General features: G+C 39.2%; 1 protein-coding gene across 3 annotated transcripts in view; it reads right to left on the reverse strand.

Annotated features, from left to right (window-relative positions):
* LOC113639176 (Down syndrome cell adhesion molecule-like protein 1 homolog) overlaps positions 1-15,342 on the reverse strand; it is a 77,370-nt gene extending 62,028 nt beyond the window's left edge. For 2 of the 3 annotated variants that reach the window (XM_047820970.1, XM_047820969.1), the window contains exons 1-2: positions 14,993-15,306; positions 3,576-3,896 (exon numbers count right to left, since the gene is read on the reverse strand). In XM_047820970.1, the coding sequence (XP_047676926.1) occupies positions 3,576-3,896; positions 14,993-15,230 (559 nt within the window). In that variant the 5' untranslated portion in view covers positions 15,231-15,306. Of the gene's footprint in view, positions 1-3,575; positions 3,897-14,992 lie in introns of all 3 variants that reach the window. The other variant, XM_047820971.1, reaches the window with a different exon arrangement.
* Between the last annotated feature and the right edge of the window lie 11,668 nt (positions 15,343-27,010).

The following is a 27,010-nucleotide window of genomic DNA, read 5'->3' on the forward strand; positions in this document are numbered from 1 at the left end:
CAAGCAAGGACATTTGCTGTAAGTAAAAGGAAACTGGGGAACAGAAGTGGATTAGAAGAGATGCCAAATTTTGTTTTCGTTTCTGACTTTCAATTTGTTGTCTTTTCCTCATGAACCTGGGGATTGGGATCGCTCCCTTGTTTCTTTGTGGGAGGCATTACAAGGGCGTTCTCTTTCCCCTCTGCACAGCTCTTTTTTCAACATCTCATAGCAAACTAAATGGTTCTGGGTTCGTTTTGGCAAAGGCGTCGTTTCCTTTTAATCCCTAAAAGGTGTCAGAAGATCCTGACTGGTCAGATTACTCACACTCATAACTGAACACAGCTTATTTCCTACAGTTCTTCCTCACTAAAGTTGCTGAAGAATTAATAGCAGGTAACAGATAATATGTCTCGAGACAAATGATAAGCTGGAACTTTAAGGGGTTAGAGAGGCAGGAACAAGTTCTAAGAATTGGCACAACCCCCAACACAAACCTGGACATAATTAACGCCTTGCCTGCAGGCAGGGTTTCTTGGTCATTAATAATAGTTTGTGCCAGGCGACATTGTCCCCCACAGAGACTCAAACCAGTTTTCTTGTGATCATCGAGGCTGGAATATTAGATTTTATACTCTAGCCATATATAAGCACGCACAAATTGTAGCCTAGCTAATTTGTATATATCTTAGATTTGCTTCGGCTGCTGGTAACTAAACAGCTTTTTACTGATGCAAAAGGCATTTGAATCAATAGAACCAATCAATAGGGGTCTCTTGCTCTCTGGCCTCTGTATTCTAATATTATTTATTAACTTCTTGATTGACTGCTTGTCTTGGAATACGCACATCAACAGATTTCCAAAGATAAGCGTTAAAGAGACTAAATCTAATTAGGATGATTCTATAGTTTCATTAACTCTGAGAACTTTTTATTTCCTTTGTAAATGTGTAGTTACATGTAGTTTATCAGCCTAACAGGCCTGAATCACTCAAAGTGCTCCATCATTAGAACATTATTGATGTTTGACTCGCTCATGTGTTACTTAGAAACAGACTAAAACCCAGTTTGGTGCACGTTCTGCCTCCATGAGCACTGGGAGAACAGAGGGATCGGTGTTCTTTAAATAAGTGAGAAAAATACCATGTTTATGTATTTATGTGATTTACAAAAAGAAGACAGAAGAAATCATGCTGAATAAAGAAGGTGAGTGAAAGCACAGGAACATCACAGTTTGATACCCATTAAAGTAATTAGTACAATTAAATGTAAAATATTTTGATCTAATATATTTCTCAAGTCTCCACAGCCATCTTGTGGCTAACAAAGCCTTAAATGCTCTTCAGAAATAATATAAACATCAAAATTCTGAAACATCTTTCATTTTTTTCTAATTCCACTGCAAACACAGATTCTTGTCAGAGACCAGACTGTGGATATAAAAAGTCTACACACCCTTTAAATGTTTCGTAATGTAAAAATGACAAATTGGATCCTTTTCCCTGTTTATGAGAAATAGCAGCTAACAAAGTTCAAGTGAAAAACATCAAGTGACTGTTACACAAGTGTGTAGACTGTTGTGTATAGACTGTGTGTGTATGTGTATCCCAATCGGCCGGTCCAGGTTACAGCCATCACGAACGCGGGAATAAAACGGACCCAAATGCAGGATGGTGAAATAAACGGGGTTTAATAACAAAAGACCACTAAACAGGACACTAAAGACAGGACAAGACAACAGTAGATTCCGCGCTGCACAGTTATATAGACAGGGTAATGACAATGGGAAACAGGTGTGTAGAGTCAGGGAGGAGCAGACAAGGGCGGGGCAGACAAGGGCGGGGCAGACAAGGGCGAGGCAGACAAGGGCAGGGCAGACAAGGGTGGGGCAGACAAGGGCGGGGCAGACACGTGACGAAGAACATAAACACATGGACGTGGCCAAAGATGTGATGTGACCCAGGAGTCTAGTCATGGAGGATAACAGCATAACATTTTCACACATGACACTATTTACTACTGAAGACTTTTGTCAGTGATGTAACATCGATCTGAATCTTAACTGACCTCTTTTCAGTAAAAGGCTGTCAGATTTTCCAAAACCCAAGTCTCCAAAACAACTATTGTGCTTTGGCTATTTTATTAATATTAGTAGTATTATTATGTTTAGTAAAGCTATATTACGCTTAATGTGTCCGTTAGCTTCTGTGTCTAGGGTGAAATATTAAAAATAAGAATAAAAAAACAACTTGGTACATCGATGATATTGGGTTATGTAATATGTGATAAACAGAGAAAGAGAGAAGAAGCCCACAGTATTACACACACACACACACACACACACACACACACACACACACACACACACACACACACACACACACACACATATACTTAAACACACATACACACACACACCCCCCACACATATATATACTTACACACACACACACACACACACACACACACACACACACACACACATATGTTAAGCTCCCCACACAGGTGTCCCGACACATGATCAGCATGTAGAGGAGTGGGTGAGAAAACAAAGGAGGATGAGAATGCGGGAGTATAAAGACAGCCAGAGAGTGTGAGAGATGGAGGGATGAGAGGGAGGGGGATGGTGCCACACCATGAGCTGTCAACTGTCATCATTCTCCAGTGCCACCTGAGACACTGGGCGCCACACCCTGCCCCTCCCCTCTCTGGTACCCTTGGCAACAATCAAGTGATGGAGCTGATTGGCTGTTTGCTAGACTCATGAATTCTCCTAATGTGGACCGCTAGCTCTGGGAGGGTTCACTGCATTTCAGCAGTTAATTATTAGTGTCATTATTCTTTTGAGAACAAAGTGACCATCATCTTTCCAGTCTTTCCATCTTTAGTTCATTCATTCTGTGTTATGTGACCAAATACTACACCAGAAAATGTAGAAAATACAGAAAAAGTTACAATTTGACAAGTACATAACATAATCTGCAGTAGGTACACCAAGTCGCTGATAAAAGATAGAAACTCTGAGCACTGAGGACAGATGGAGGCTGGGAGACAGGAGGGACAATGGCACAGTATTAGCACAAGCTGGCACGAGTGTGTGTGTGTTCATGTGTGTGTATGTGTGTGTGTTTGTGGACATCCCTTGCTGTCACTGGGCGGTCAAAACTCCCACTCACAAGAAGTGACCTTGGCACGGAATAGGAGGTATACTCAGCCAACTGTCTGTGGCACTGCGTGGTCGTCTGCTCGCTTTTTAAAGGAGCCAGGTCAACAGGCGGCCACTGGGATACCCATGTGGAACTTACATTCTTATGTAGGTTAGCAATATGGCCTTTGCTGTTACTGCAGATGTTAAGTGTAAGCTCATGATCTATCCCCAACATCTGATGTCACATCCTTTGCATTTTTCACTGTTACAACATGACCCTATAATGCATTAATGCTGAACTTCAGTTTATACTGCAGAATTAAGTCTCACTTTACACTGCCAAGTTTTTATTAGTAACATTAAAATAGATGAAATCAATAAATGACATTAAGAATGTTACTGTAATGTAAGAACATTTAATCAGATATCACAGGTAAAGGCTTCTCACCTGCTTTGACACGGATGCTGGGGCTGCGAATCTTGCCAGCCTGATTCTCTGCAGTGCAGAAGTAGTCATTGTCATGGATGAAGCTGTTGAAGGCAGATGGAGAGAAGGGGTAGAGCTGCAGCGTGCCATTGGCATGGACATGGCGGATGTGGGGCACGTCGTAGATGTCGTCGCCAGTAGCCAGGTACCAGCGGAGGACTGCATGGGGGGCGCCACCTGCTGGGCAGGGCAGGGACACCCCCACTGAGCTAGAGAAGGTCACTCTCTGCAGGGAGGCGTTCACAAAGTACAGCCGTGTCGAGACCACATCCTCACTGTTCACTGATGGAAAGGCAGAGAAGAGAAAACCGGTTACTTATACAGCTTTTATTAGATTCTGGACTTGAGAATGATGAAGTGACCAAGAAGTGCTGTTTCGACCAGAATCAATGTTTTATTAAATAACTAAACACAATTTTAAACACCACTCTACAAATCTGTGAAAAATAGGCCCACAATGTCAATTATTCTTAGAACGACAATTATTACACTTTTAATATATATTAAAGAAAAAGCTGCTTAAATGAACATTCTGCTGCATCACCAAGAGCCTCCTCGATTAGAGCCTGATCGTGTAGTCAGTGAGGATAATACTGTTCTGTAAGGACCTTGTCTTACAGAAACATGACACTGGTTGGGTTACTAAGGAACCCCCAGCATGCTCAGCTGGTAGACTTTAATTAGCAACCCAACGTTCATTGTTCTATTCAATCTATCACCGATATCTATCTATGTGACACCATCAATTTCTTATATTCTTTCAACCTTTTCATCTGTTATGAATTCTGTCCCACTGCTACCCACTGACTTTATAACGCTCTTCCCTTCGGTCAGACCAGCACAATCCCAATTTAGATGCCAAGTACTACTGAGAACTGAACACTACGTCCATTTCTCTAATTATAGCTGGCTTCTTGTATTATTGTTGAGTTTAATTATTTAAATATCATAACTGAAGAAACTATTCCAGTGTACAGTTATGGTGAAGTGTACAAATTGTACAGAGTCCAAACCCTGCTCCATCATGACACTGTTCCTGTACACAAAGCAGCTCCATGAAGACATGGTGTGTTAAGGTTGGAGTGAAGAACTTGAGCGTCTTACACAGAGCCCTGACTCTGACTCAACACCACTGAACACCGACTGAACCCCAGACCTCCTCACCAACATCAGTGTCTGATCTCACTAATGCTCTTGTAGCTGAAGGAACACAAATCCCCACAGACACAATCCAACATCTAGTGGAAAGCCTTCAGAGAACATTGAAGCTCATTAGAAGCTCATTAGAAGAGCAGAGGTGGATTCAAATTTTAATGCAATGTTCAACAAGCATGTATGTGCAAACATGGGCTGATGAAATAATAAATGTTACATACATAAATCTATACAAATTTACTGTTCATTTTATCAGGGACAACTTTACACATGCAGTTATATAATCAACCAATCATATGGCAGCAGCACAATGCATAACATTATGCTGATCTGATACAAGTCAAGAGCTTTAGTTAACGTTTATGTTATTAACAAGGTTTTTCCAATCACAGAGCTCAATGTCTTTTATTTTTTGCATCATTCTATATAAACCCTAGAGATTGTTGTGTAAAAATCCCATCAGGAGATCTTCAGTTTCTGTAATACTCAAACCAGCTGACACCAACAACCATGCCAAGAGTAAAGTGTTAGAGGTTTTCTCGATCCTGATGTTTGAACTGATCTGTAACTGATCTGTATCTGTATGATTTTATATATTGTGCTGCTGCCACATGATTGGCTGATGAAATTACTACAAGAATAAACAGGTGTTCCTAATAAAGTGGATGGTCAATGTTCCTGCATACATACACACATACATACATACATACATACATACATACATACATACATCATACATACATACATACACACATACATACATACACACATACATACATACATACATACATACATACATACATACACACACACATTCATACATACATATATACATACTATTATTACAAAAAACACCACAAAGATCTGAAAACTAAGCAGCTCTTTAGATGTCCAGCCGTAGCCCAAATTACAATATAAATATCTGACTGGAAAGACAAGTATTAAAGAATCAGTAATCTGATGAAAGCTGTTCTGAACTCTTCATTTTGATAGGAGGATAAATAGGTCAATTGCACCTCTACTGAAATATGTACTTTCCACACAAGCATGCAGTGAGCATTGTAAAATATGCAGTGATTCATTTCAGCACAGCAATCAATGTGGCTCTGAAACGTCCGCATGTGTCTGTCAGGACTTTTTTGTCTTTCTAAGTTGTCTTTTTGTGCTGATAGGATTTATTAGCTTAGATCAAAGTACATTTTCATTTAATTGGACTAAGTGAATGTTCTCCACTATATTTATGTTAACAATGCCTGGATAATTTCCATTCTTCTGATTCACTTTGTGTTCAGATCTACACTGGTGTAATGTTATCATGCAATTAAAGTCAATACAGATAACTAAACCCTTCACTGGCTGTCAATACAGACACACAGATACTGATACAGATATCTAATACAGCATGACTGAATGTACATAAAGGCAACAAGCTTATACATCAGGGTGACCTATAAAAATATGCATGTATGCAGAATGGATAAAACATGAAAAAAGTCTGAGATTAAAGTTGTTATGGGGGTTTGAAATTTCTCTCTCTCTCTCTCTCTCTCTCTCTCTCTCTCTCTCTCTCTCTCTCTCAATCTCTGTCTTCCATAGAACATGAAAGGATGTGTTATGTGATTGGAATTTGTATGCTAGATGCAGAGTTAAAACCATATAATCTCTTTCACATTTAACACAAGGCAGAAGCTTCCCAGGATGATAATCGCAGAATGGCGGAGGGTTTTTCCTTCTCTCTGTCCCCAGACGGACGGTGGATTAAAGAGGGTGATCTATGGATCAAACTAGGACAGACAAATGTGATATATTGTTTGTTTGTTTTTTTTTTGTTTTGTTTTTTTATTGAAGACTTACACTAAAGAAGGCTCAAGGTCAAAAGACAAGGTGACGACTGATTCTAAACTGAAATTTACAATCAAGTGCTTTAGATAGGTTTTTGATAGACACAAGATGGAGAAGCACTAACAAAGTGTTTAGAAAAATGTAGACAGAGGTTTACGGTTAATTATAAGTGCACACCACAAAAACCCTAAACGTACACACTCATTAATATGTAGGGGGTTAAAAATAAATATATAAAATATCCATCTGTTGTCAGGTTTTTTGGGAGGAAAGCAGATAACCAGGAGGAAACTCAACATGAGAACTGCTGCACAGACAGTAATCTGAGTCAGGATCAAACCAGGACCCTGGAGGTGTAAGACAACAACCCAACCCACTGCACCACTGTGCCACCTGCTTATTATATTTTCTCTGTCAGTATGAAATATCTATGTTTTTTAGAGAAAGTCTAAAGTCTAAATTATAATCTATAATCTAAAAAACAAACGCTCCACTATCCGGGATTTAGAACCCAGAATGTTGTGATCCACAGAGGTATTGCTTCACTTAATTCTGCACTGTGCAAATTACTTTCATTTTGTTTCTCATTTTTGGCCTCCAAATGGACACATTCATGTACAAATATCATGGCAGACTGTTATGCAATCACTGGTGTCCAGCACCCTCGCGGACTTGCAAATATATAAATGCAGAAGAAACTATGCTTCAGAGAATGTGGAACATATTTTACAGCTTAACTTAATGATTTCTTACTCTGTCCTCAAACAAAATAGAGCAGTCCATGTGTTAAAAGTTAAGTGATATTTATATGACATACTATGATATTTATATTAAATGCATCAAATTCAACAGCATCTCAATGAGAGGCTCAACATGTTTCAGTACCACAGACAGCTCCAGTCACATCCATTCCTCTGTACAGCAATAAATATTAATGGGGAAATAAAGTTCCATAATAAGTTTAAAATATAATTATAATAATTTCCATGTTTATAAAATATGAAAAGGTGTACATCCTGTTGGAGATGGACGAGAAAGCAGGTCAGTTGGTTCACCCCTGGCCTCCTCCACCCTTTCCAGATTATACACTACCACATTATCCCCTATAATAAAGATTGAAATATCTGTAATCTCACTGGGGGTGGTGGGGAGCGGGAATGGGTGGGGGGGGGGTTGAGGAAGGGTCTCATTGCAGGGAGTAAACGTGTTCACTCATCTTTGTGTTTTGGTTTCAACCCTTGGTGATGGAGATGTTACAGATTTCAGATTTGTAGATATTCACACACACACACACACATACATACACACATTCAAACACACACACACACACACACACACACACATTCAAACACACACACACACACACACACACACACACACACACACGTATGCACACACACACACTCACACACGTATACACACACTCACACACACACACACACACACACACACACACACACATACACACACACACACACACACACACACACTCACACACGAAACAAACCCCTTGAATTGTAAAGTTCTATAAGTGTATAACATTTAGTTAAGTTGTAAATAAAGTTCTAGTCCTTTACATAGACAAAGATAAATAATGTATATTTGTACCTCATACATTTCCCAGCACATTCTGCCTTCCTATATCAAAGAGAGACAAACCTGAAGCTCTGTCAGCTTCCTTGCCATCAAACAGCTTTGTCATTGCTTCTTTAACATCCTAAAGTTGTGACACAATACTAAGATCCACATACTAGCACTCACACTTTGGGGTTTGATAATAATCCTCCAGTGATTTATATAACCTTATACCATGTCTGTATGTTTCAGCATTAATTCAGGAATTATTTTACACTGCTTTTAAATGCAGATACAGCAAACAGTGAGGCCTTGAGCCTCATGTCATTTCTAGGTGGTGGAGAATAAACGAGGCAGTGAATATCCCAGACTGCACTCCTTTTGTTACAGTTGACTGTCATCCATGGACTAACGTAGCCTTGCAGCTCCCCGCCATTTTGCCTGCCATATGCACAAATGCCAAACGAGGAGAGAGGCAGGGGAAGCCAAGCCCCTTCGTTAATGATGTCTGTTTTCTTCCTTCCTTTCTCACCCTCATAGTAACAATAAATAAGAGTGCAGAAGACTCTGCATCCATCCAAAAAATAAAAAAGGTCTAAGATTTCTTTTCACTCTTGCTATTACATTCTTTCTTTCTAGCTTGCATTCTTTCTGTCTGTGACTCTTTTATACATATGTGTTTGTTCCTTAGCTTATGTATATTTATTCTGTTTTAGCCCAGATGTAGTCATTTGGAGAAAGATGTGGTGTATCAGTCATATATTACTCTGTGGTGGCCATTTTGAATCCCTTGTGCTTTTGACAAATCGTTAATTTCAATCAACTGTTTTCACAAAACTGGCTTCAAAACACCTTTCAAATATTGTTCAAGTGGAAAAATCAGACCTGGTATGCAAGTACATTTACGTTCTTAACATTTGAATTCATATATCTGATCCTTAAAGGAAATCATTAAAAATCATATGTTGCCCTGGCACAACTCTTACTTATAAAATCCAAGGATGCCATTTTGTGCCAGTCTTTTTTGTGTACTCTACAGTGTTATGTACAAGTGTCAAGAATCACAAACATCATCTTCTTTTCATTTCTACACATCACACTGAGATGTACATGACTGTGTTTCCACTTGAATGGCAGGATGTATTTTATAATATCCACTGCTTATTTTAAACTATCTGCCAGAGCTAGAGTTTGTGTTGCTTTTTTGGTAGTTTGTCCACTTTTGAATCCCACATGGTTTTAATGGTATTGATGTTGTGCCATTTTGCAGGTTAATCAAAGTGTTGCACACATAAAGAAACACAAAAAATTGTGTTTTGTATCCTACAGCAATCCTGGAAAATAAGTGTTTAATTCCATGTTCAGCCCGAGACCTAAGGCACAAAGGCGAACTCAGGATGTGACCACCGGCCGACTGTCCTTTTTATATTATACTATTTTTTATACCCCAATTCATATTGTACAGGTGCACATGTTCTGCTGATGGTGTACAACAAGCCACTGCTATTGGTGGAGAAGTTTTTTTTTTACAGTACAACCAACCCGAGTCTGCTACACACTATTCAGCCATTTCAGAACAACTCAAGGCACGAGGTGATTATATTCTGATTATATATTATAAACCCTACTGCAGTCGCATGCAGACTGAACGCACATATTTCATGTATTATAGTTGTTCAAATTTAAACTCAAATTTATTTGTATAGCGCATTTAACAACAGACATTGTCTCAAAGAAGCTTTACAGAACATAAATATAAAACAAAAAGTTAATACAAAGAATAATATGATACAAAAACTCAAGATTAATATTAGACTTATATTTAAATATGTTTGTCTTTATCCCCAATGAACAAGTCTGAGGCGACTGTGGTGAGGAAAAACTCCCTTAGACACCTTGAGAGAAGCCAGACTCAAAAGGGAACCTCATCCTCATTTGGGAGGTGTGAAAATATACAGTCTGACAAATGTGTGTTGATGAGGAGGTTGTTGTCCTCAAAAGTTGTGAGATAAACTAAAACATTCACAAAGTTTAGCTAAAGATAATTTTTGAAAATTATTTGAAAATTTTTGATTTGTTTTAATTGAAAGCCAATGAAAGAATAGTTTTTAAATAAGCTGTATTAAACTTTAAATTAAAGTTAGTTCACAAGCACATATATATATATATATATATATATGTGTGTGTGTGTGTGTGTGTGTGTGTGTGTGTGTGTGTGTGTGTGTGTGTGTGTGTGTGTGTGTGTGTGTAAGATAAAGAAACAAGTATATTACAGATGGTGAACCACTATGCATAATGCAGCTCTCTCAGTCTCTCATCTACATTTGCTTAGATATGCACACACACACACACACACACACACACACACACACACACACACACACACACACACACACACACACACAGATGCACACACACTTTCACACCCTGCCCCCAAAGACTTCACCAGATTACAAATTTTGCTCCTCTCGCTCATGCTCGCACACATTTGCAGTCATAGTAATGAATACAGAATACAGCACCACACCCTGCACAACATAATTAAATCCACAACTTCAAAGACAAATGGCCACGTTGTTGACCACGCTACAGTTATACAGATAACAAGGGGGTGTCTTCATGTGTCCTTACATTTCTTCTTCTTTCTAGTTGTTCATTAGAAAAGAACCTGTCACTGTGGTTAACTAACACTAATCTAACTAACACTAATATCCTCTCACATAACTTTTATACTCCACTCACAAAAAGAATTATGCATGGCAGTGTGCACACATAAAAGCAGTCTTTTTAAATGTATTATATAATGTGGATTAGTAAGAATAGGTTTATAGTTTGTCTCTGTTTCTGGCAGGATATATAAGGAGAAGAATATATATAATCTGGCAGGAACTTCCTTCCTACAGAATTTTGTAGTCAAAAAAATGTACATCATGTGACTATGCTTGGACGCCAGTGCCGTGATGTTATTATAAAATAAATGCATGCATATTTGGATTGGAGGTGTTTTCCTTTTCTACTTAGGAATTAAACAGCTGTTTTAATTCAACGCTGAACGCTTAGTTAAACTAAACCGAATTATTAATTTCATGATTAATAGACTCAAGACTTTGCATATTATTAGAAAAATAAAAATAAAAAATATACATTTTCCCTTATACATTTTACATACGAGTGTATTGCGCTCAGGCCCATGCGCGTGATGCTCAGCTGGACTGAGAAGTGACCAGAGGCGCGTGCGAGTGCGCTCCTCATCGCCAAAAGACACACACACACACACACACACACACACACACACACACACACACACACACACACACACACACACACACACACACACACTCAACATTGCAAAGAAAGACAAAACAGTAGGAACAGAAAACGCAAGTATCAGGGCACTGTTGAGCTATTTTTAAACGGTGGCGTCTAACTGGTCGAGGTCATCCGCAATTACGGGTAAGTTTCAGTTTCACACCGAGCTGCTGGATGCTTTCGTGAAGGACCAAATGCACAAAGTTGTAACTCTTCCACTGTTATTTTTATTACATTTCGTTTATATTTTCTTAATCTGCGGTTGCTAGGGGAAAAAGTGTTTACGATGATGAAACTAGTGAAAGCAAAATGCAGCGTGCTGTAAAGCAGTAAACAGCAGTCACCAGAAGGAAGGGAAGGAAAATTGTGAAGTATTGTGGCTGTAATAATAATAATAATAATAATAATAATAATAATAATAATAATAATAATAATGTGTGAATAAACAGTGCAGTGTGAACTTTGATTCCGTTTGGTTGCAATTTTTATCCGACTTTGCACCAAGTATATCGTGAAAGATGGCGCTTTCAGAGAAATAAATGGAGTCCTTATTGGCCAATGACCTGATTTACTTTTGGAGTGGGGGATGCTGGAGAGCTTGGTACTAATTGCTCAGCTGGGAAGAGCAGGGGATTTAAAGAGCAAGAAAAGAGTTAGCAGTGTAGCATATTTCAACAAGGGGTCGAGCTGATGGATGGCAGGGTGACAGGTGAACACTGATGGATGGAAGAGATTTTATGATTTTAAATACAATAAACAATCACGTTGTTGGACATAAAGATTGCGCTATTTAATGAATTATTTGTGTTATTAATATTATTATTATTGTAGAATAGTGCATTGCTCATTATTAGTATAATTATAATTATTATTAATAATAATATTGTTGTTATTATTTATGTTGTTGTTATTAATTTAAGGTGTAATGTATTGGATTTAGACGTCTTTTATTGCATTTTAATTTAATTAATTGATCAGATTGGATAAAATCGTAGCCGCCACACAAATGTGACGACCTAGTGACAGCTGATCATTAAAATAAATACTCACACACACACACACACACACACACACACACACACACACACACACACACAGAGAGAGAGAGAGAGAGAGAGAGAGAGAGAGAGAGAGAGAGAGAGAGAGAGAGAGAGAGAGAGAGAGAGAGCCTCTGAAATAAGGTAAAACGTTAAAGCGTCCATTCACTGAGTGATTATGCTCGTGATTTTTTGTTAAATTAAGTTTAGGAAAATTTATATCATGTGAATTATGAAGACGCTAAATTTGAATTGAATAAATTATGATCTGCAGTGTGCTGAGATTGCTGACAGATTGGAGGCCTGTCGCATTGACATGAACACACCACAGCTTGGCAACAAGGAGGATTCGTGCTAAAATTATCCTAATACGCTGAATATCCTGTACTGCACAGTCGCTGTATTTTATAATTATACATGCAATTATACTTTGTTATTATTATTATTCATATTATTAATAATATTATTATTATTACAGTTTTCACCTAGATGAAAATGGAATGAAACAATGGAAATTTCCATATGCAAGGCTGCAGCACCCCGAGGTGCGTTTATGTTCGCGTGCCGCTCGGTTTCCGTGCCGTCTGTCCCCGGTGCAGCAGATCAGCGGACTGAGATTGTCTCCCGCCCTCACCGTGAGGTTCAGGTGTTCATTTCTCACCCCGCGAGGAGCCTACACACGCTCATGTTGTTTAGAATACATGTCATTAAAAATATAAATAAAAAAGAAAGAAAGAAAGAAAACGAGTTTAAAGGTTTTAACAAAATCTCACAGTTTGAAATATCAGATTAAAAAAGCGTTAAACAGCAGATTTGTTAATACTCCTTAAAGGTGAGAAAAACAGGAGGCGCGGCCCAGGCTAAAAAAATACGCAGTCCTAATGCATATGCATGTATGATAATTAATGTGAGTTTTCTCCTCTCTCCTATCGAACGCGACCTGGCTTAAAGTATTTGCTAAAATTTTAATTTTTCAGATGAATAAAATGTAAAATAACAAAAAGGCTCAAAAAAAGGTCAGAAAAGTACAAACTAGATTATACAGAAATGTTTGTTTTCGTCCTCTGCATCCACGTCCCATTTCACCACACTTTACGCCCAAATGCACCCCCTCCTCCTACTTCTCCCAGAGAGAGAGAGAGAGAGAGAGAGAGAGAGAGAGAGAGAGAGAGAGAGAGAGAGAGAGAGAGAGATAACAGCATTTCAACTTATAAAAAACGGTTTAAACACAATAGAAAAGATAAAATATTTGAAGTGTAACTTGGCTTCACCACAGACTCCAAATTCCAGATTAAACTCTATGAGCTGCTGAACACAATCTCAACACCTGACAACATCTATAAATAAAGTGTCGACATAAACAAACTCGAACTGAGGGGAAAATATTAAAACAAAACGCAAAAACAACCAAAACCAAAACCTAACCTAATATCATGTTTTCAGCAGATTGGGAAAGAGGTGAGCAGAGGAGGGGAGAGGAAAGGGAGAGGGGGATGGGCGCTGTCAAAACCCCAAAATGTTAAGAAATCTTAAAAAGACACTCAGTCTTCCCAAAAACAGAGTAATCTTAAAGTACTGTAATCATTTTTAATCTTATAGGTGGTTGAATACACCTTGTTACCATGTGAATGTCATCATTATCAGCAGCACTATCTAGATAAAGAATCTGTTGGCATAGAAAATGGAGGACCACTAATTGCACCACCACTAATTGGAAATGAGGCTGCATTTGCTGTTGTTTTCACAGGGAAAATATGCATAGAAAATCATGCTCTTACTCTGAGACAAATACTTTCAAATAATTTCCGTTAATCAGTGTAGATGAAGCACGAAAAGTCTTTAGATCAACAATTATTCGTGAACAGAAAAGGCTTCACAAATCGAATGCGACAAATGGAGAAATTCTACGTCTTCTAACAGATAAAGTAGGGTCAGTGTCTGACACTTCACTAACAAACTCCACATTTTCAGTGCAAACACTCTACAGAAAGATACATGGCAGCAACAACAAAACATAACACGCTGAAAAAGCTCATAAAAACACGTCCCACTGCTTTATGTCGTGCACATTTATGACTCCACGTCCATATTCGTATCGCGCACCCAAATCGCGCCATTATGAGAAAGCGCACTGGAACATGCAAAGCATCCTCAGCTCCTGAAAACCACTGTTATACTTTATCTGCAAGAATCCAACCACAGCCAAAAATTCCATCGCCAAACGTCCATTTTCACAAACTTTTATAAGTGTTCGAGCAAATTAAAACTTCTAAACTTTGTGAAAGGAGATATAGCTTAATAACCCACGTCTCCATACAGCACTTATTACAGAATCAAACGAATCACGGTGGCATTTTACAGCTTATAATACAAAAAGGGAGAGTTTTGTTTAAGATTACAGTAATTACACTGAGCCGGATTGATCTATTGATGAGCTGAAGCTGAACATTGGCCACTCACCTTCTTTAAAAGAATACAGCAGGAGTAATGTTATCAGCCACATGCCATAAATAGCAGGTATATTTCTGAGGAATTTTGTGCAATCCCGACGTGTGCACGGTGCAGTGCTCGGCCAGGCGAGGCTCCGTGCAGGAGTGGTGGTGATGCTCCCCGGCGATCTCTCCAGCCCTAGACTCAGACTCCCTAGCGCCGAAAAGCAGGGGCGGGTTTGGCTACGCCTCCTCCGTGGCAACGTCATCGCTCCGCTGGAGTGGTGCGTAAAGGCGCAGCTCGCAGAGCGAAAGAGACTGAAAGAGCGCGAGGCGAGAAGGACAGCGCGTGCAGTTCCGTGGCTGGTTGTAAGAGACCGAAAATCTGTAGGAACTTTTATGTGTGTTTTGGGGAACGACGCAAGTGTCCGCCTCCTGCTCTCATTGTGTGGAGCGCAAAAGTCTGTGGGAGCAAAGGATTAACTGGACCAAGAACTTTAAGCGTAGTGGACTGGCTTCATCAGATAATAACTAGCGGCACACGCGTGTTAATACGTGTGAATCTTGTTTAAAGAACAATTCTATGTATGATCATCAAGTATAAATTTGTAAGTGTGTGTGTGTGTGTGTGTGTGTGTGTGTGTGTGTGTGTGTGTGTGTGTGTGTGTGTGTGTGTGTGTGTTCCTGTATGTGGTCTTACCATCACCTGGCAACACCAGATACGGACGTCCTTTCTTTCCTTTCCTTTAATTTTCCTTTAATTTTATTTTCTCTTTCTCTCTCTCTCTCTCTCTCTCTCTCTCTCTCTCTCTCTCTCTCTCTCTCTCTCTCTCTCTCTCTCACACACACACACACACACACACACACACACACACACACACACACACAGGGGTTCTAATTTAACCATCCAACGTGATAAAGAATTGAAATGCAACAGACAAATCAGGTGATGTTATTTTTTGACTTTACACGTAAGACACTGTGTTTGATGGATCAACACTGTCACTGAGTTTGTCTTAATCTAAAGATGCTGTTATTTGTACTGACACAAAGTATAATACTAGGACTTAGACTTTATTAATGTAATTTATTAATGTTCACACAGCCATAGTAAAGATAAACTGAGCAAGGTAAATATTTAAAATATGAAGTTAAAATATAAATTTCATTGTATATATCCTAATAGCCAAAAACAACAGTGCCTTAACATTTTGTGTTTTCAGTCCACAGAACATGTGCCAATTACAGCACCTTGATTATAGACTGGGTGGGACATGGTGTCACAAAATGGAAATGTGGAGTAACACAGTATCACCTCTAATCATTCTGGATCAACAGAAGTTACCTTGGTTTGACTGGATTACATAAAAATGGTTAAATGTAAATAATTATATTGGATTTTTCTCTTTCTGTATATCACAAATCTCAGTCTACAGACACAGCCACTGAGCCAAGACAGATCTGTTTAATGTCTATATCTAATAAATGTTTCCTGTCTAATGTTTTTGACACATTGTGAGTCAGAAACGTCCTTCTCTCCGTATTCTGTAATGTTAAGACAGTTTTATATTGATAAGTTCTACAAATGATATTTTCTTTGCCTTTATTTGTCATCTTTTTCAACTCTGTACAACAGCTTGCCAGGGAATCCACCTCTCAAAGTTTTTGTATAGCTTCATAAATAGGCTCAATGTGATCATAATAACTATGAAAGCATGAAGAGGTTAAAGATAACAGATTTAGGATCCAAAATAGACTAGCAGCATCTTTTTAGATTAAAATATCTATTAGTGGGTAGAAACATCAGCGAAGTGCAGATATGAGTGTTGGCTGAACACCGAGCACCGAGTAGCTGAGCTGCTTCACTCCTACTACAGCCATCCACTGTCTCTGCTTAGTTATGCAATAGATGTAAATATAGAAGTAAAAAAACCTGCCCTCATCCTCCTGCACTTTCACACGTGTTAACAGACATGTAGAAAAGTTAAGAAGAGTCTGTTATCCTGTGTTATATATAAGGATGCTTACTTTCTCCTGTTCATGTAAAGGTTCACTAGGATGAACAAAATGGGGAAAATAATCAATAACTTAATGACTCAATGTCTAGTTTTTATTTTAATATCCTACAATTACACACGTTAAAAACAACCACTTTACAAATATATACTCCAAGGAAACATTGTTAAAATGTGTCCACACTTTAAAGGTAATGTCCACAGCAATCAGTTGTGTTACAGGAATAAGAGGAAATGTTTTTATTGACATTTTCAGCATATGGCAGACGCCCAATCAAGAGCAACTTCCTCTGTGGTGTAAAACTGTCTATCAATGAATTCATCCATCCTGGTTCATGTTTTGAAGTCTTTACAGAATCAAACCTAGGATAGATCAGGAGATGTTAAAATGACCTGAATGGTATTGGAAAGCACAGTAGTGCAGTGAAGAGCATTTCCATCTCACAGCATCAGAGTCCAGGGTTCAGAGTCCAGCTGACAGAGTTACTGCCTGTGCAGAGCATCACTTCTCCCTGTGCTTACTGGGTTCTCCTGTTTCATCCCACTGTCCCAAAACATGCCGGTCAAGAGTGATAAATTGCCCACAGTGTGAATGAGTGGATCCACCATGAGCCAGACCTGAATCTTACTGGAACATCATTACTGAACTGAAGTCTGTTGAACCATTACTTGTGTGAAAGAACTGTTTTTGCATCATTTCCTATTCTATGATCACTGTACTAGGTGGTTTCTCATTTACACTTTACTAATATTATATAGCAGTTATAGTTATAGCATTTGTTTATCTCCAACAATATAAAGGTGAAATGTGTGTTTAAAGATTCCAGTCTAATATTGTAGATTAATAGAAATCCTTATATGTACTGCAGTCGCTTGACTGGTGTCTGTTTGCTGTAATGCAAAGAAACAATTGATGATTCATTCAGTCAATATTGTTTTGTTGGCCAAATTTCAAGTAATTTTAATATTCATTTCATCTGTACAGGGTTTGTAAGTGTTCTTTTACTTGACAACTTGATGCCACACACATAATTCTGTGTCTTATTTATTTTGTATTTTGATTACACATTATGTCCATTTAACAAAATGATGAATGTACGGCACTGTGTGAGAAAAGCAGATTTAGTCAGCAATTTTTATCAGATAGGAAGCTCCTGTGTAGGGTTAGTTCACTGGAAACGATTGTGTGGTGGTAACAATAACACCTTCAGGAGCTTTACATGAGTCCAGATGTGGAGATAGATGACTAACGAGCAAGCAAAAGGTGCTGGTAAAGAAAACCTCTCCGAGACAACAAGAGGGAGAAAACACATGATAACGGCCAGTCTGAGTTCACCTGAGGGGGTAAAAGGGCTCTTTAACAGAACAGTCTGTGTGGGAGAGCGTCTGTAGGTTCTGACATCAACTAATACAAGCAAGCAGCCTCAACCTCAACTGGAGGTCAGGGGTATTGTATTAAGGCTAAACACAAGGCTATATGTGTGATCATTATACCGTATTCCCTCTAATTCTCCTTGGGGCTGTAAAAAGTGGCATGAATCAGAACATTGAATCTAAGCATTCAGTCACTTGACTGACTTTGTGTAGTTGAAGAGCAGAAGTCAATAAATCTGGAACATTTTCAGTAAAGCTGATGTGATTTTCTGTTTGATGCAGTAATGAGGTGAAATGCCTGGGTTAGGGTTCTGTGTTTATACCTAGGGTTAGGGTTCTGTGTTTATACCTAGGGTTAGGGTTCTGTGTTTATACCTAGGGTTCTGTGTTTATACCTAGGGTTAGGGTTCTGTGTTTATACCTAGGGTTCTGTGTTTATACCTAGGGTTAGGGTTCTGTGTTTATACCTAGGGTTAGGGTTCTGTGTTTATACCTAGGGTTCTGTGTTTATACCTAGGGTTAGGGTTCTGTATTTATACCTAGGGTTAGGGTTCTGTATTTATACCTAGGGTTACGGTTAGGGTTCTGTATTTATACCTAGGGTTAGGGTTCTGTATTTATACCTAGGGTTAGGGTTCTGTATTTATACCTAGAGTTAGGGTTCTGTATTTATACCTAGGGTTAGGGTTCTGCGTTTATACCTAGGGTTAGGGTTCTGTGTTTATACCTAGGGTTAGGGTTCTGTATTTATACCTAGGGTTAGGGTTCTGTGTTTATACCTAGGGTTACGGTTAGGGTTCTGTATTTATACCTAGAGTTAGGGTTCTGTATTTATACCTAGAGTTAGGGTTCTGTATTTATACCTAGAGTTAGGGTTCTGTATTTATACCTAGGGTTAGGGTTCTGTGTTTATACCTAGGGTTAGGGTTCTGTGTTTATACCTAGGGTTACGGTTAGGGTTCTGTATTTATACCTAGGGTTACGGTTAGGGTTCTGTATTTATACCTAGGGTTAGGGTTCTGTATTTATACCTAGGGTTAGGGTTCTGTATTTATACCTAGGGTTAGGGTTCTGTATTTATACCTAGGGTTAGGGTTCTGTATTTATACCTAGGGTTACGGTTAGGGTTCTGTGTTTATACCTAGTGTTCTGTGTTTATACCTAGGGTTAGGGTTCTGTATTTATACCTAGAGTTAGGGTTCTGTATTTATACCTAGGGTTAGGGTTCTGTGTTTATACCTAGGGTTCTGTGTTTATACCTAGGGTTACGGTTAGGGTTCTGTGTTTATACCTAGGGTTAGGGTTCTGTATTTATACCTAGGGTTAGGGTTCTGTATTTATACCTAGGGTTAGGGTTCTGTGTTTATACCTAGGGTTACGGTTAGGGTTCTGTATTTATACCTAGGGTTAGGGTTCTGTATTTATACCTAGAGTTAGGGTTCATTTATACCACATTTCAGTAAACCAAGCATGTGTCTGCTGTGGAACCCTCTATATCCTGATTGAACACTTGTAAGATACAGATGGTTTCCTAACTCTGTATCTAATCCAAAACCAGGAGAAAAGTCATAAAGAAAATGACATCCTCATGCAGTGGTGACAACAAGTACCAGCTATCAGGATAACTTGAGCTTTAAACTGTAATCAATGTGGAGCTCATTCAGGTGAAGCTCAGCATCAATGGATTTGATTTTTTATTGTAAGGAAAACATGATTTAAAGCTTCATTTAGAGATTACTGTGAAAGGTCAGTTTTAGTGGGCTGTATTTTACACCCAGACCAAGTACAAGCATCTGATTAATTATCTTTGCTCGTGCAGATTTCTGACCATTTTCAGAATGACAAGAAAATGCGTACGCATCAGAAGGGCCTGACCAAGAGGGAATCTAAACAGTTAAGCAGACAGTAAGTGCAGAATGCAACATTATGATTCATATCATCTGCATCTCTTCTCACTAGTTTTGCCTGGAGAAAAACATGAAGGAGAAAAAGAAGAGAACATGGCAAGCTGATTCGGGGTGGGCTAATGAAAACAGTAATGCTAAATAATCAGTAAACCTCCCTCAGGCCATGGTGGGATAATATTAACACGAATGCTATTAATGCCTATTCCCCTGCCTACCCTCCAGCCCCTGTAAAGTCACCATGAGTGGTGGGTGAAGGGTTAGTGTGCCCATCTGCTCCTGGAGACCACAGGTGAAAGGGAAAAGGGCTGCTCGAAATGTTGATTGAGGGGCATTCTGACTCCGAGCTTCGCCTGCACTACGCCTGCCTATTAGATGCGGATCCAAAATGGCATCCAAACAACGAGGCCCAGATGGGGAGCTGTTGTGGGGAAACATGGTGGTAGCGCCTGCCTCGGCCATTCCACACAGCACTGCGTTTACTAGCACGGCAGCTCTGCTGGTAATTAGGTAGCTTGATGCGGTACAGTATGCCATGTTAAGCTCTCCAGCGTTAGTCAAGTGAGTCACCGAACAACGTCACGGAGCAGAGGGAGGGCTGGAGCTAATGCGCATGCGTGTTGGTAGGTGTCAATCTGCACCAAGAAAAAAACTAGTGATCGTGAATTTTGGTACACGTGTGTGAAAACAAGGTAGAATGAGAAGCTTGACCAGGGATGGGTGTGTTTACAGTGTTGTGTGATTGTGTGCACAAGTGAAAGGGGAATTGTGTGTCCGTGTGCAATAACAGGAAGATATTTCTGGATCTTTCTCCTTCACAGCTGCTTGTCCATTAAGGGGGGAGAGACGGGGAAAGAGGAGAAGGTGGTGAAGTGAGACATGTGGTGGTGGCGTTGGGGGGTGGAGGGGTGTTAATTTATTCAAATGAGCAGAGGAGGATAACAAGAGGAGGGAGCAAGAGAGAGAAAGTGTAAGAGCAGTGGGGATGGGCTGTTTAATTTTGTAGCTCTCCCAACATCCATCCAGTCCCCTGTATTTCATGAGATCTCTCACCATTGCAGAATGGAAGAAGGAAGTGGAGGAGGAATGGACTTGGTGCTAACAAGAACAAGCTAATATAAAGACAAGCATGCATGGATGAAGGTAATGGTGAAGAATGGAAAGAATAAATGGTGTCAAAGAATTCTAACTCCACACATCAGACTCAAATCTCAAAGTAAAATCACAGCTACTCGATTGGTTAAAGAACTGACGTGTGTTTTATCCCAACATGAATGTAAAGAGCTTATAATTATTCCTAAACTCCATTCTGCACTACTTCCATTCTACATCCTGTTTAGTTACATTCTAAATACAAGTGCAATAAGCAGCTCAGCAGCTTCACCTACAGACAGGTGAGAAAGGAGAAACCTGAACAAATCAGTGGAGAAACATTTTGAGTCTGGATGCTTGTAAATAGGTTTGCATAATAAGAATAATAATAAGAAGAAGAAGAAGAAGAAGAATTTTGTATAATAAGTTTGCCTTGTGCACAAAGTGATGAATGCTCTCAGCTCTGAAGAGCAAAAACCAGAGACTCTATTCTACAGAGATCTTGTACAGTAGCTACTAGCAGAACAGTCTGATTCATGTGTTTGTTGTGTGAATGTATGAGAGCTCCAAGGTTCGACATGGTTTTCTACATACTGCAGTGTTAGAGTCATTATAACCTCTCTGTTATCCTGTTATAACCTCTCTGTCAGCTTAAACCAGTCATTCACCTCTAACATCTCTCATCCTAACGTTTGTGCAGCAAGGAACGACATAGCGTTCTGTGTGAAGCCCTGAGACAGCAGGCCTGATAATCCCAGAAGAATGTGGACTAACAACTGAGACACAGCCAAAGACACAGAGATCAGACTTTTTCTTCATTCTGATATTTGGAAAGATCTTCCATTATTACAAATGGTCAAAAAATTCATTTTAGGATCATAAAATTTTACATTTTTTTTTGTATGGAAAAGATGGAGAGAATAATAAACCACAGAGAGCTCTGATCAGGAGAACCACCAGTTCTGCAGGATAAAGGTTAAGAAACGTTCCTTGTCACCTGATCGGATCTGTTCTGTTTTCATTCACATCCACATCCTAAATCCAGGAAGGTGACGTAATGGTGACGTTTCTCTGGACACTTTGAGAACTTGTGCTTTTTAATATTTTCTTTTTACATTCACTTTTTCCATTTCTGACTGATTAACCGTTAATAATCACACCCTATATTTTATTTATATCCTTATAAACATACATCTAATTTTTTCTAAATATATTTTTGTATCAGATTTAAATGTTTTCATTTCTTGTCTATTTTTCTGAACTTTCTGACATTGAAATTATTTATTGCAGTAATTTGACTCAAAACAGTTTTAGCTTCTTGGATCTTTTTACGCTGTAAACAAATCTTACTGATAAAGCAGAATGTGTGTTGTGTAGTTGCTCCTTGTGCCTCCATAACAGCTCTGATCCACTGAAGGTGTGCTGTGGAATCTGACACCACTGTAAGCCCTGTAAGGTGTGAGGTGAAGTCTAGATCAGATCTCCAGCACCTACGGATCCTACAGACACTCCATCAGACTGAGATCTGGGGAATTTGGACAACTACTGAAACTCTTCGTGTTTGTGATCAGTGTTTGCTGTGTTAAGGAGCCTCATCCTGCTGAAAGAGGACACTGATGTTAGGGATCTCTGTGCTGATGGTGTGTGAACTGGTCACTCTGACATCTCCATACGCAGCGAGCTGTGATGTTCTGTGTGATCCGACTCCTTTCTATCAGAGCCAGCAGTCAGGTTTTTAGCAGTTTGTGCTACAGTAACTCTTCTGTGGGATCGGACCAGATGATATAGCCTTCTCTCCTCACAACACCTCACAACACATCACAACAACTCACAACACCTCACAACTCACAACACCTCACAACAACTCACAACACCTCACAACACCTCACAACTCACAACACCTCACAACAACTCACAACACCTCACAACACATCACAACACCTCACAACTCACAACACCTCACAACAACTCACAACACCTCACAACATCTCACAACACCTCACAACATCTCACAACAACTCACAACAACTCACAACAACTCACAACACCTCACAACACCTCACAACTCACAACACCTCACAACACCTCACAACTCCTCACAACACCTCACAACACCTCACAACTCACAACACCTCAAAATATGCTTACAACACCCTTACAACAACTCACAACACCCTTACAACAACTCACAACACCTAAAAACAGATGACAACCACTCACAACAACTCAAAATATGTTTACAACACCTCACAACACCTCACAACAACTCACAACACCTCACAACACCTCACAACCCCTCACAACACCTCACAACACCTCACAACCCCTCACAACACCTCACAACCCCTCACAACACCTCACAACAACTCACAACCCCTCACAACACCTCACAACACCTCACAACACCTCACAACCCCTCACAACACCTCACAACACCTCACAACCCCTCACAACACCTCACAACACCTCACAACACCTCACAACCCCTCACAACACCTCACAACACCTCACAACCCCTCACAACAACTCACAACCCCTCACAACACCTCAAAACACCTCACAACAACTCACAACCCCTCATAACACCTCACAACACCTCACAACCCCTCACAACAACTCACAACCCCTCACAACACCTCACAACAACTCACAACACCTCACAACCCCTCACAACAACTCACAACCCCTCACAACACCTCACAACACCTCACAACACCTCAAAACACCTCACAACACCTCACAACACCTCACAGCCCCTCACAACACCTCAAAACACCTCACAACAACTCAAAATATGCTTACAACACCCTTACAACAACTCTCAAAACCTCAAAACAACTCACAATTCCTCACAACAACCCCCCCACACCTCACAACACCTTTACAACAACTCACAACACCTAAAAACAGATGACAACAACTCACAAAACCCTTACAACAACTCACAACAACTCACAATTCCTCACAACAACCCCCACACCTCACAACACCTTTACAACAACTCACAACACCTAAAAACAGATGACAACAACTCACAAAACCCTTACAACAACTCACAACAACTCACAATTCCTCACAACAACCCCCACACCTCACAACAACTCACAACACTTAAAAACAGATGACAACAACTCAAAATATGTTTACAACACCTCAGAAAACCTCACAACACTACACGACTCAAAACACCTCAAAACACTTCACAACTCAAAACACCTCATGACAACTCACAACACTTCACAATGACTCATAACAGCTCACAACGCCTGTTTTTTTGGAGATGCTCTGATCCACTCATCTAAACATAACATTTCATCTTGTAAAACTCACCAGGAAACAGATCAATGCTTCAATGTATTATCAGAGAGAGAGAGAGAGAGAGAGAGAGAGAGAGAGAGAGAGAGAGAGAGAGAAATCCCTGATTCATTCATTCTTTCTTTAAAGTATTTTATTTGTCAGTATTTGGTCTTATATTGTGTTGAATTAACTAAACATTGCATAAATTGAAGGCACTTCTAATGCACAGATTGCACTTTGCTGCCACCTTGTGTTTAATTCTGTAGTTGCTATTTACACCACTATTTAATTAGTCTATGTTTCATGTCTATAGAAAGAGAAACCATCTTTACTACAGTTTCAGTAGTGTATAGAGTTAGGGTTAGTTTAACTCCATCTGAGTGTCACAACAAAACGTCAAGCACAAATATTATCAAAAAAACCCATTTGTCTGGCAATCTGGTGCATTTTACACTCTGAGCTTTACTGTGTGTTCCAGGACAACATTAGACTGCTTCACTCACTGCTTTATGCTGAAACACACACACACACACACACACACACACACACACACACACACACACACACACATTCAAACACACACACACACACACACAAACACCCACACACACGCACACAAACACACACACGCACACAAACACACACACATTCAAACACACACACACACACACACACAAACACCCACACACACACACACAAACACACACACGCACACAAACACACACACAAAGCATTGTGATGGTTTAAATATTCATTCATCACACGCAATATTATATTATATTATATTATATTATATTATATTATATTATATTATATTATATTATATTATATTATTGTATCTTCATACAGTAAGAACTCTAACCTTGGACTTTCCACAGCGAATACGGTTACCTGGAATATATAAAAGGTTGACGAGATTAGATTCGAACAAATAAATAAAAAATAATAAATAAATAAATAAATAAATAGATAGATAGATAGATAGATAGATAGATAGATAGATAGATAAATAAATAAATAAATAAATAAATAAATGAAATATATAATTACTTATGTGGCTTACACACACACACACACACACACACACACACACACACACACACACACACACACAAACATGTACAAATATAACACCCACCAACTAGGAGGAGAATTGACAGGAACACAATGACTCCAACAAAAGATAAACCAAAAATGCGCAGAGTTTCATAGTCTGAAAAAACAATCACATGTAAAGAAATACATTTTCAACCTCATCTATACCTCAAATGATCAGAAATTATTATTCTTTAAAAAAATATAGCCAGTCTCACCATACACAAAGTCAGCGTCGGGGTCCACGTCAGGTGCTGAGGAACAAACATTAACACGACAAACACTGATGAATGCTGAAGACTTCAACACTTCTGTGTCATGTAAACATCTCTATTACAAAACACTAGGCAGGTGCTGTCAGGGTTATAACATATATCATGTCATCTACTTCAAGACAGGTTGTGTGTGAATAAAAGTGTCCCAAAAGCACTAGACTGAATGTTCTGTATATGTATAGACTGGTGATGGACTGGTGGAGGTGTCGTGGTTTATTTAGTAGACATTTAATACCTATGGCTTTGGGACAGAGACATGATGAAACACAAAGGCAACCATTTTACACTTCCACACTACAGCAACCAGTTAAACATCCTGGGGACAAACAGGAGGATCGATCGATCGATCTATCTATCGATCTATCTATCTATCTATCTATCTATCTATCTATCTATCTATCTATCTATCTATCTATCTATCTATCTATCTATCGCAGATGTAAAATAAGGTGTTGACTCCACCCTCACCTGCAGAAGACATGCTGGATCACTGTTCTTCAGTGCAGAAGAAGGAATCTGTGGATTTCAAGGTCTTCAATCCTGAGACAGTAAACAGGAACAATCAGATGCTCAGTTTTATTGCTTTATGAAACTGTATATGTGAGATCTTTAATAATAAATAATAAGCTTTGATCACTTTAGATCTAAAAGAAACATCAAAGAAACCTCAGCAGTTAAAATGTAACCTTTGTCTACACAATCTAGGGTTAAAGAACCTTTGAACACAAGGTGTGGTGACAACTGGGCCAAAGACACGACATTTCACACATCTAGAACTTTTCTGCATTGACACAATGGATGATTTCATCCTAACACCTAACCTGATGTTTTCATCATTGTAGAACCTTTTACATCAAACTGAGCTGTTGGAGAGCTAACAGCAAAGACACAGCAATGTCACAGCAATGACACGGCAATGACACGGCAATGACACAGCAATGACACAGCAATGACACGGCAATGACACAGCAATGACACAGCAATGACACAGCAATGA

This window comes from Tachysurus fulvidraco, chromosome 11 (genome assembly GCF_022655615.1).
Source record: "Tachysurus fulvidraco isolate hzauxx_2018 chromosome 11, HZAU_PFXX_2.0, whole genome shotgun sequence".
Lineage (NCBI taxonomy): Eukaryota > Metazoa > Chordata > Actinopteri > Siluriformes > Bagridae > Tachysurus > Tachysurus fulvidraco.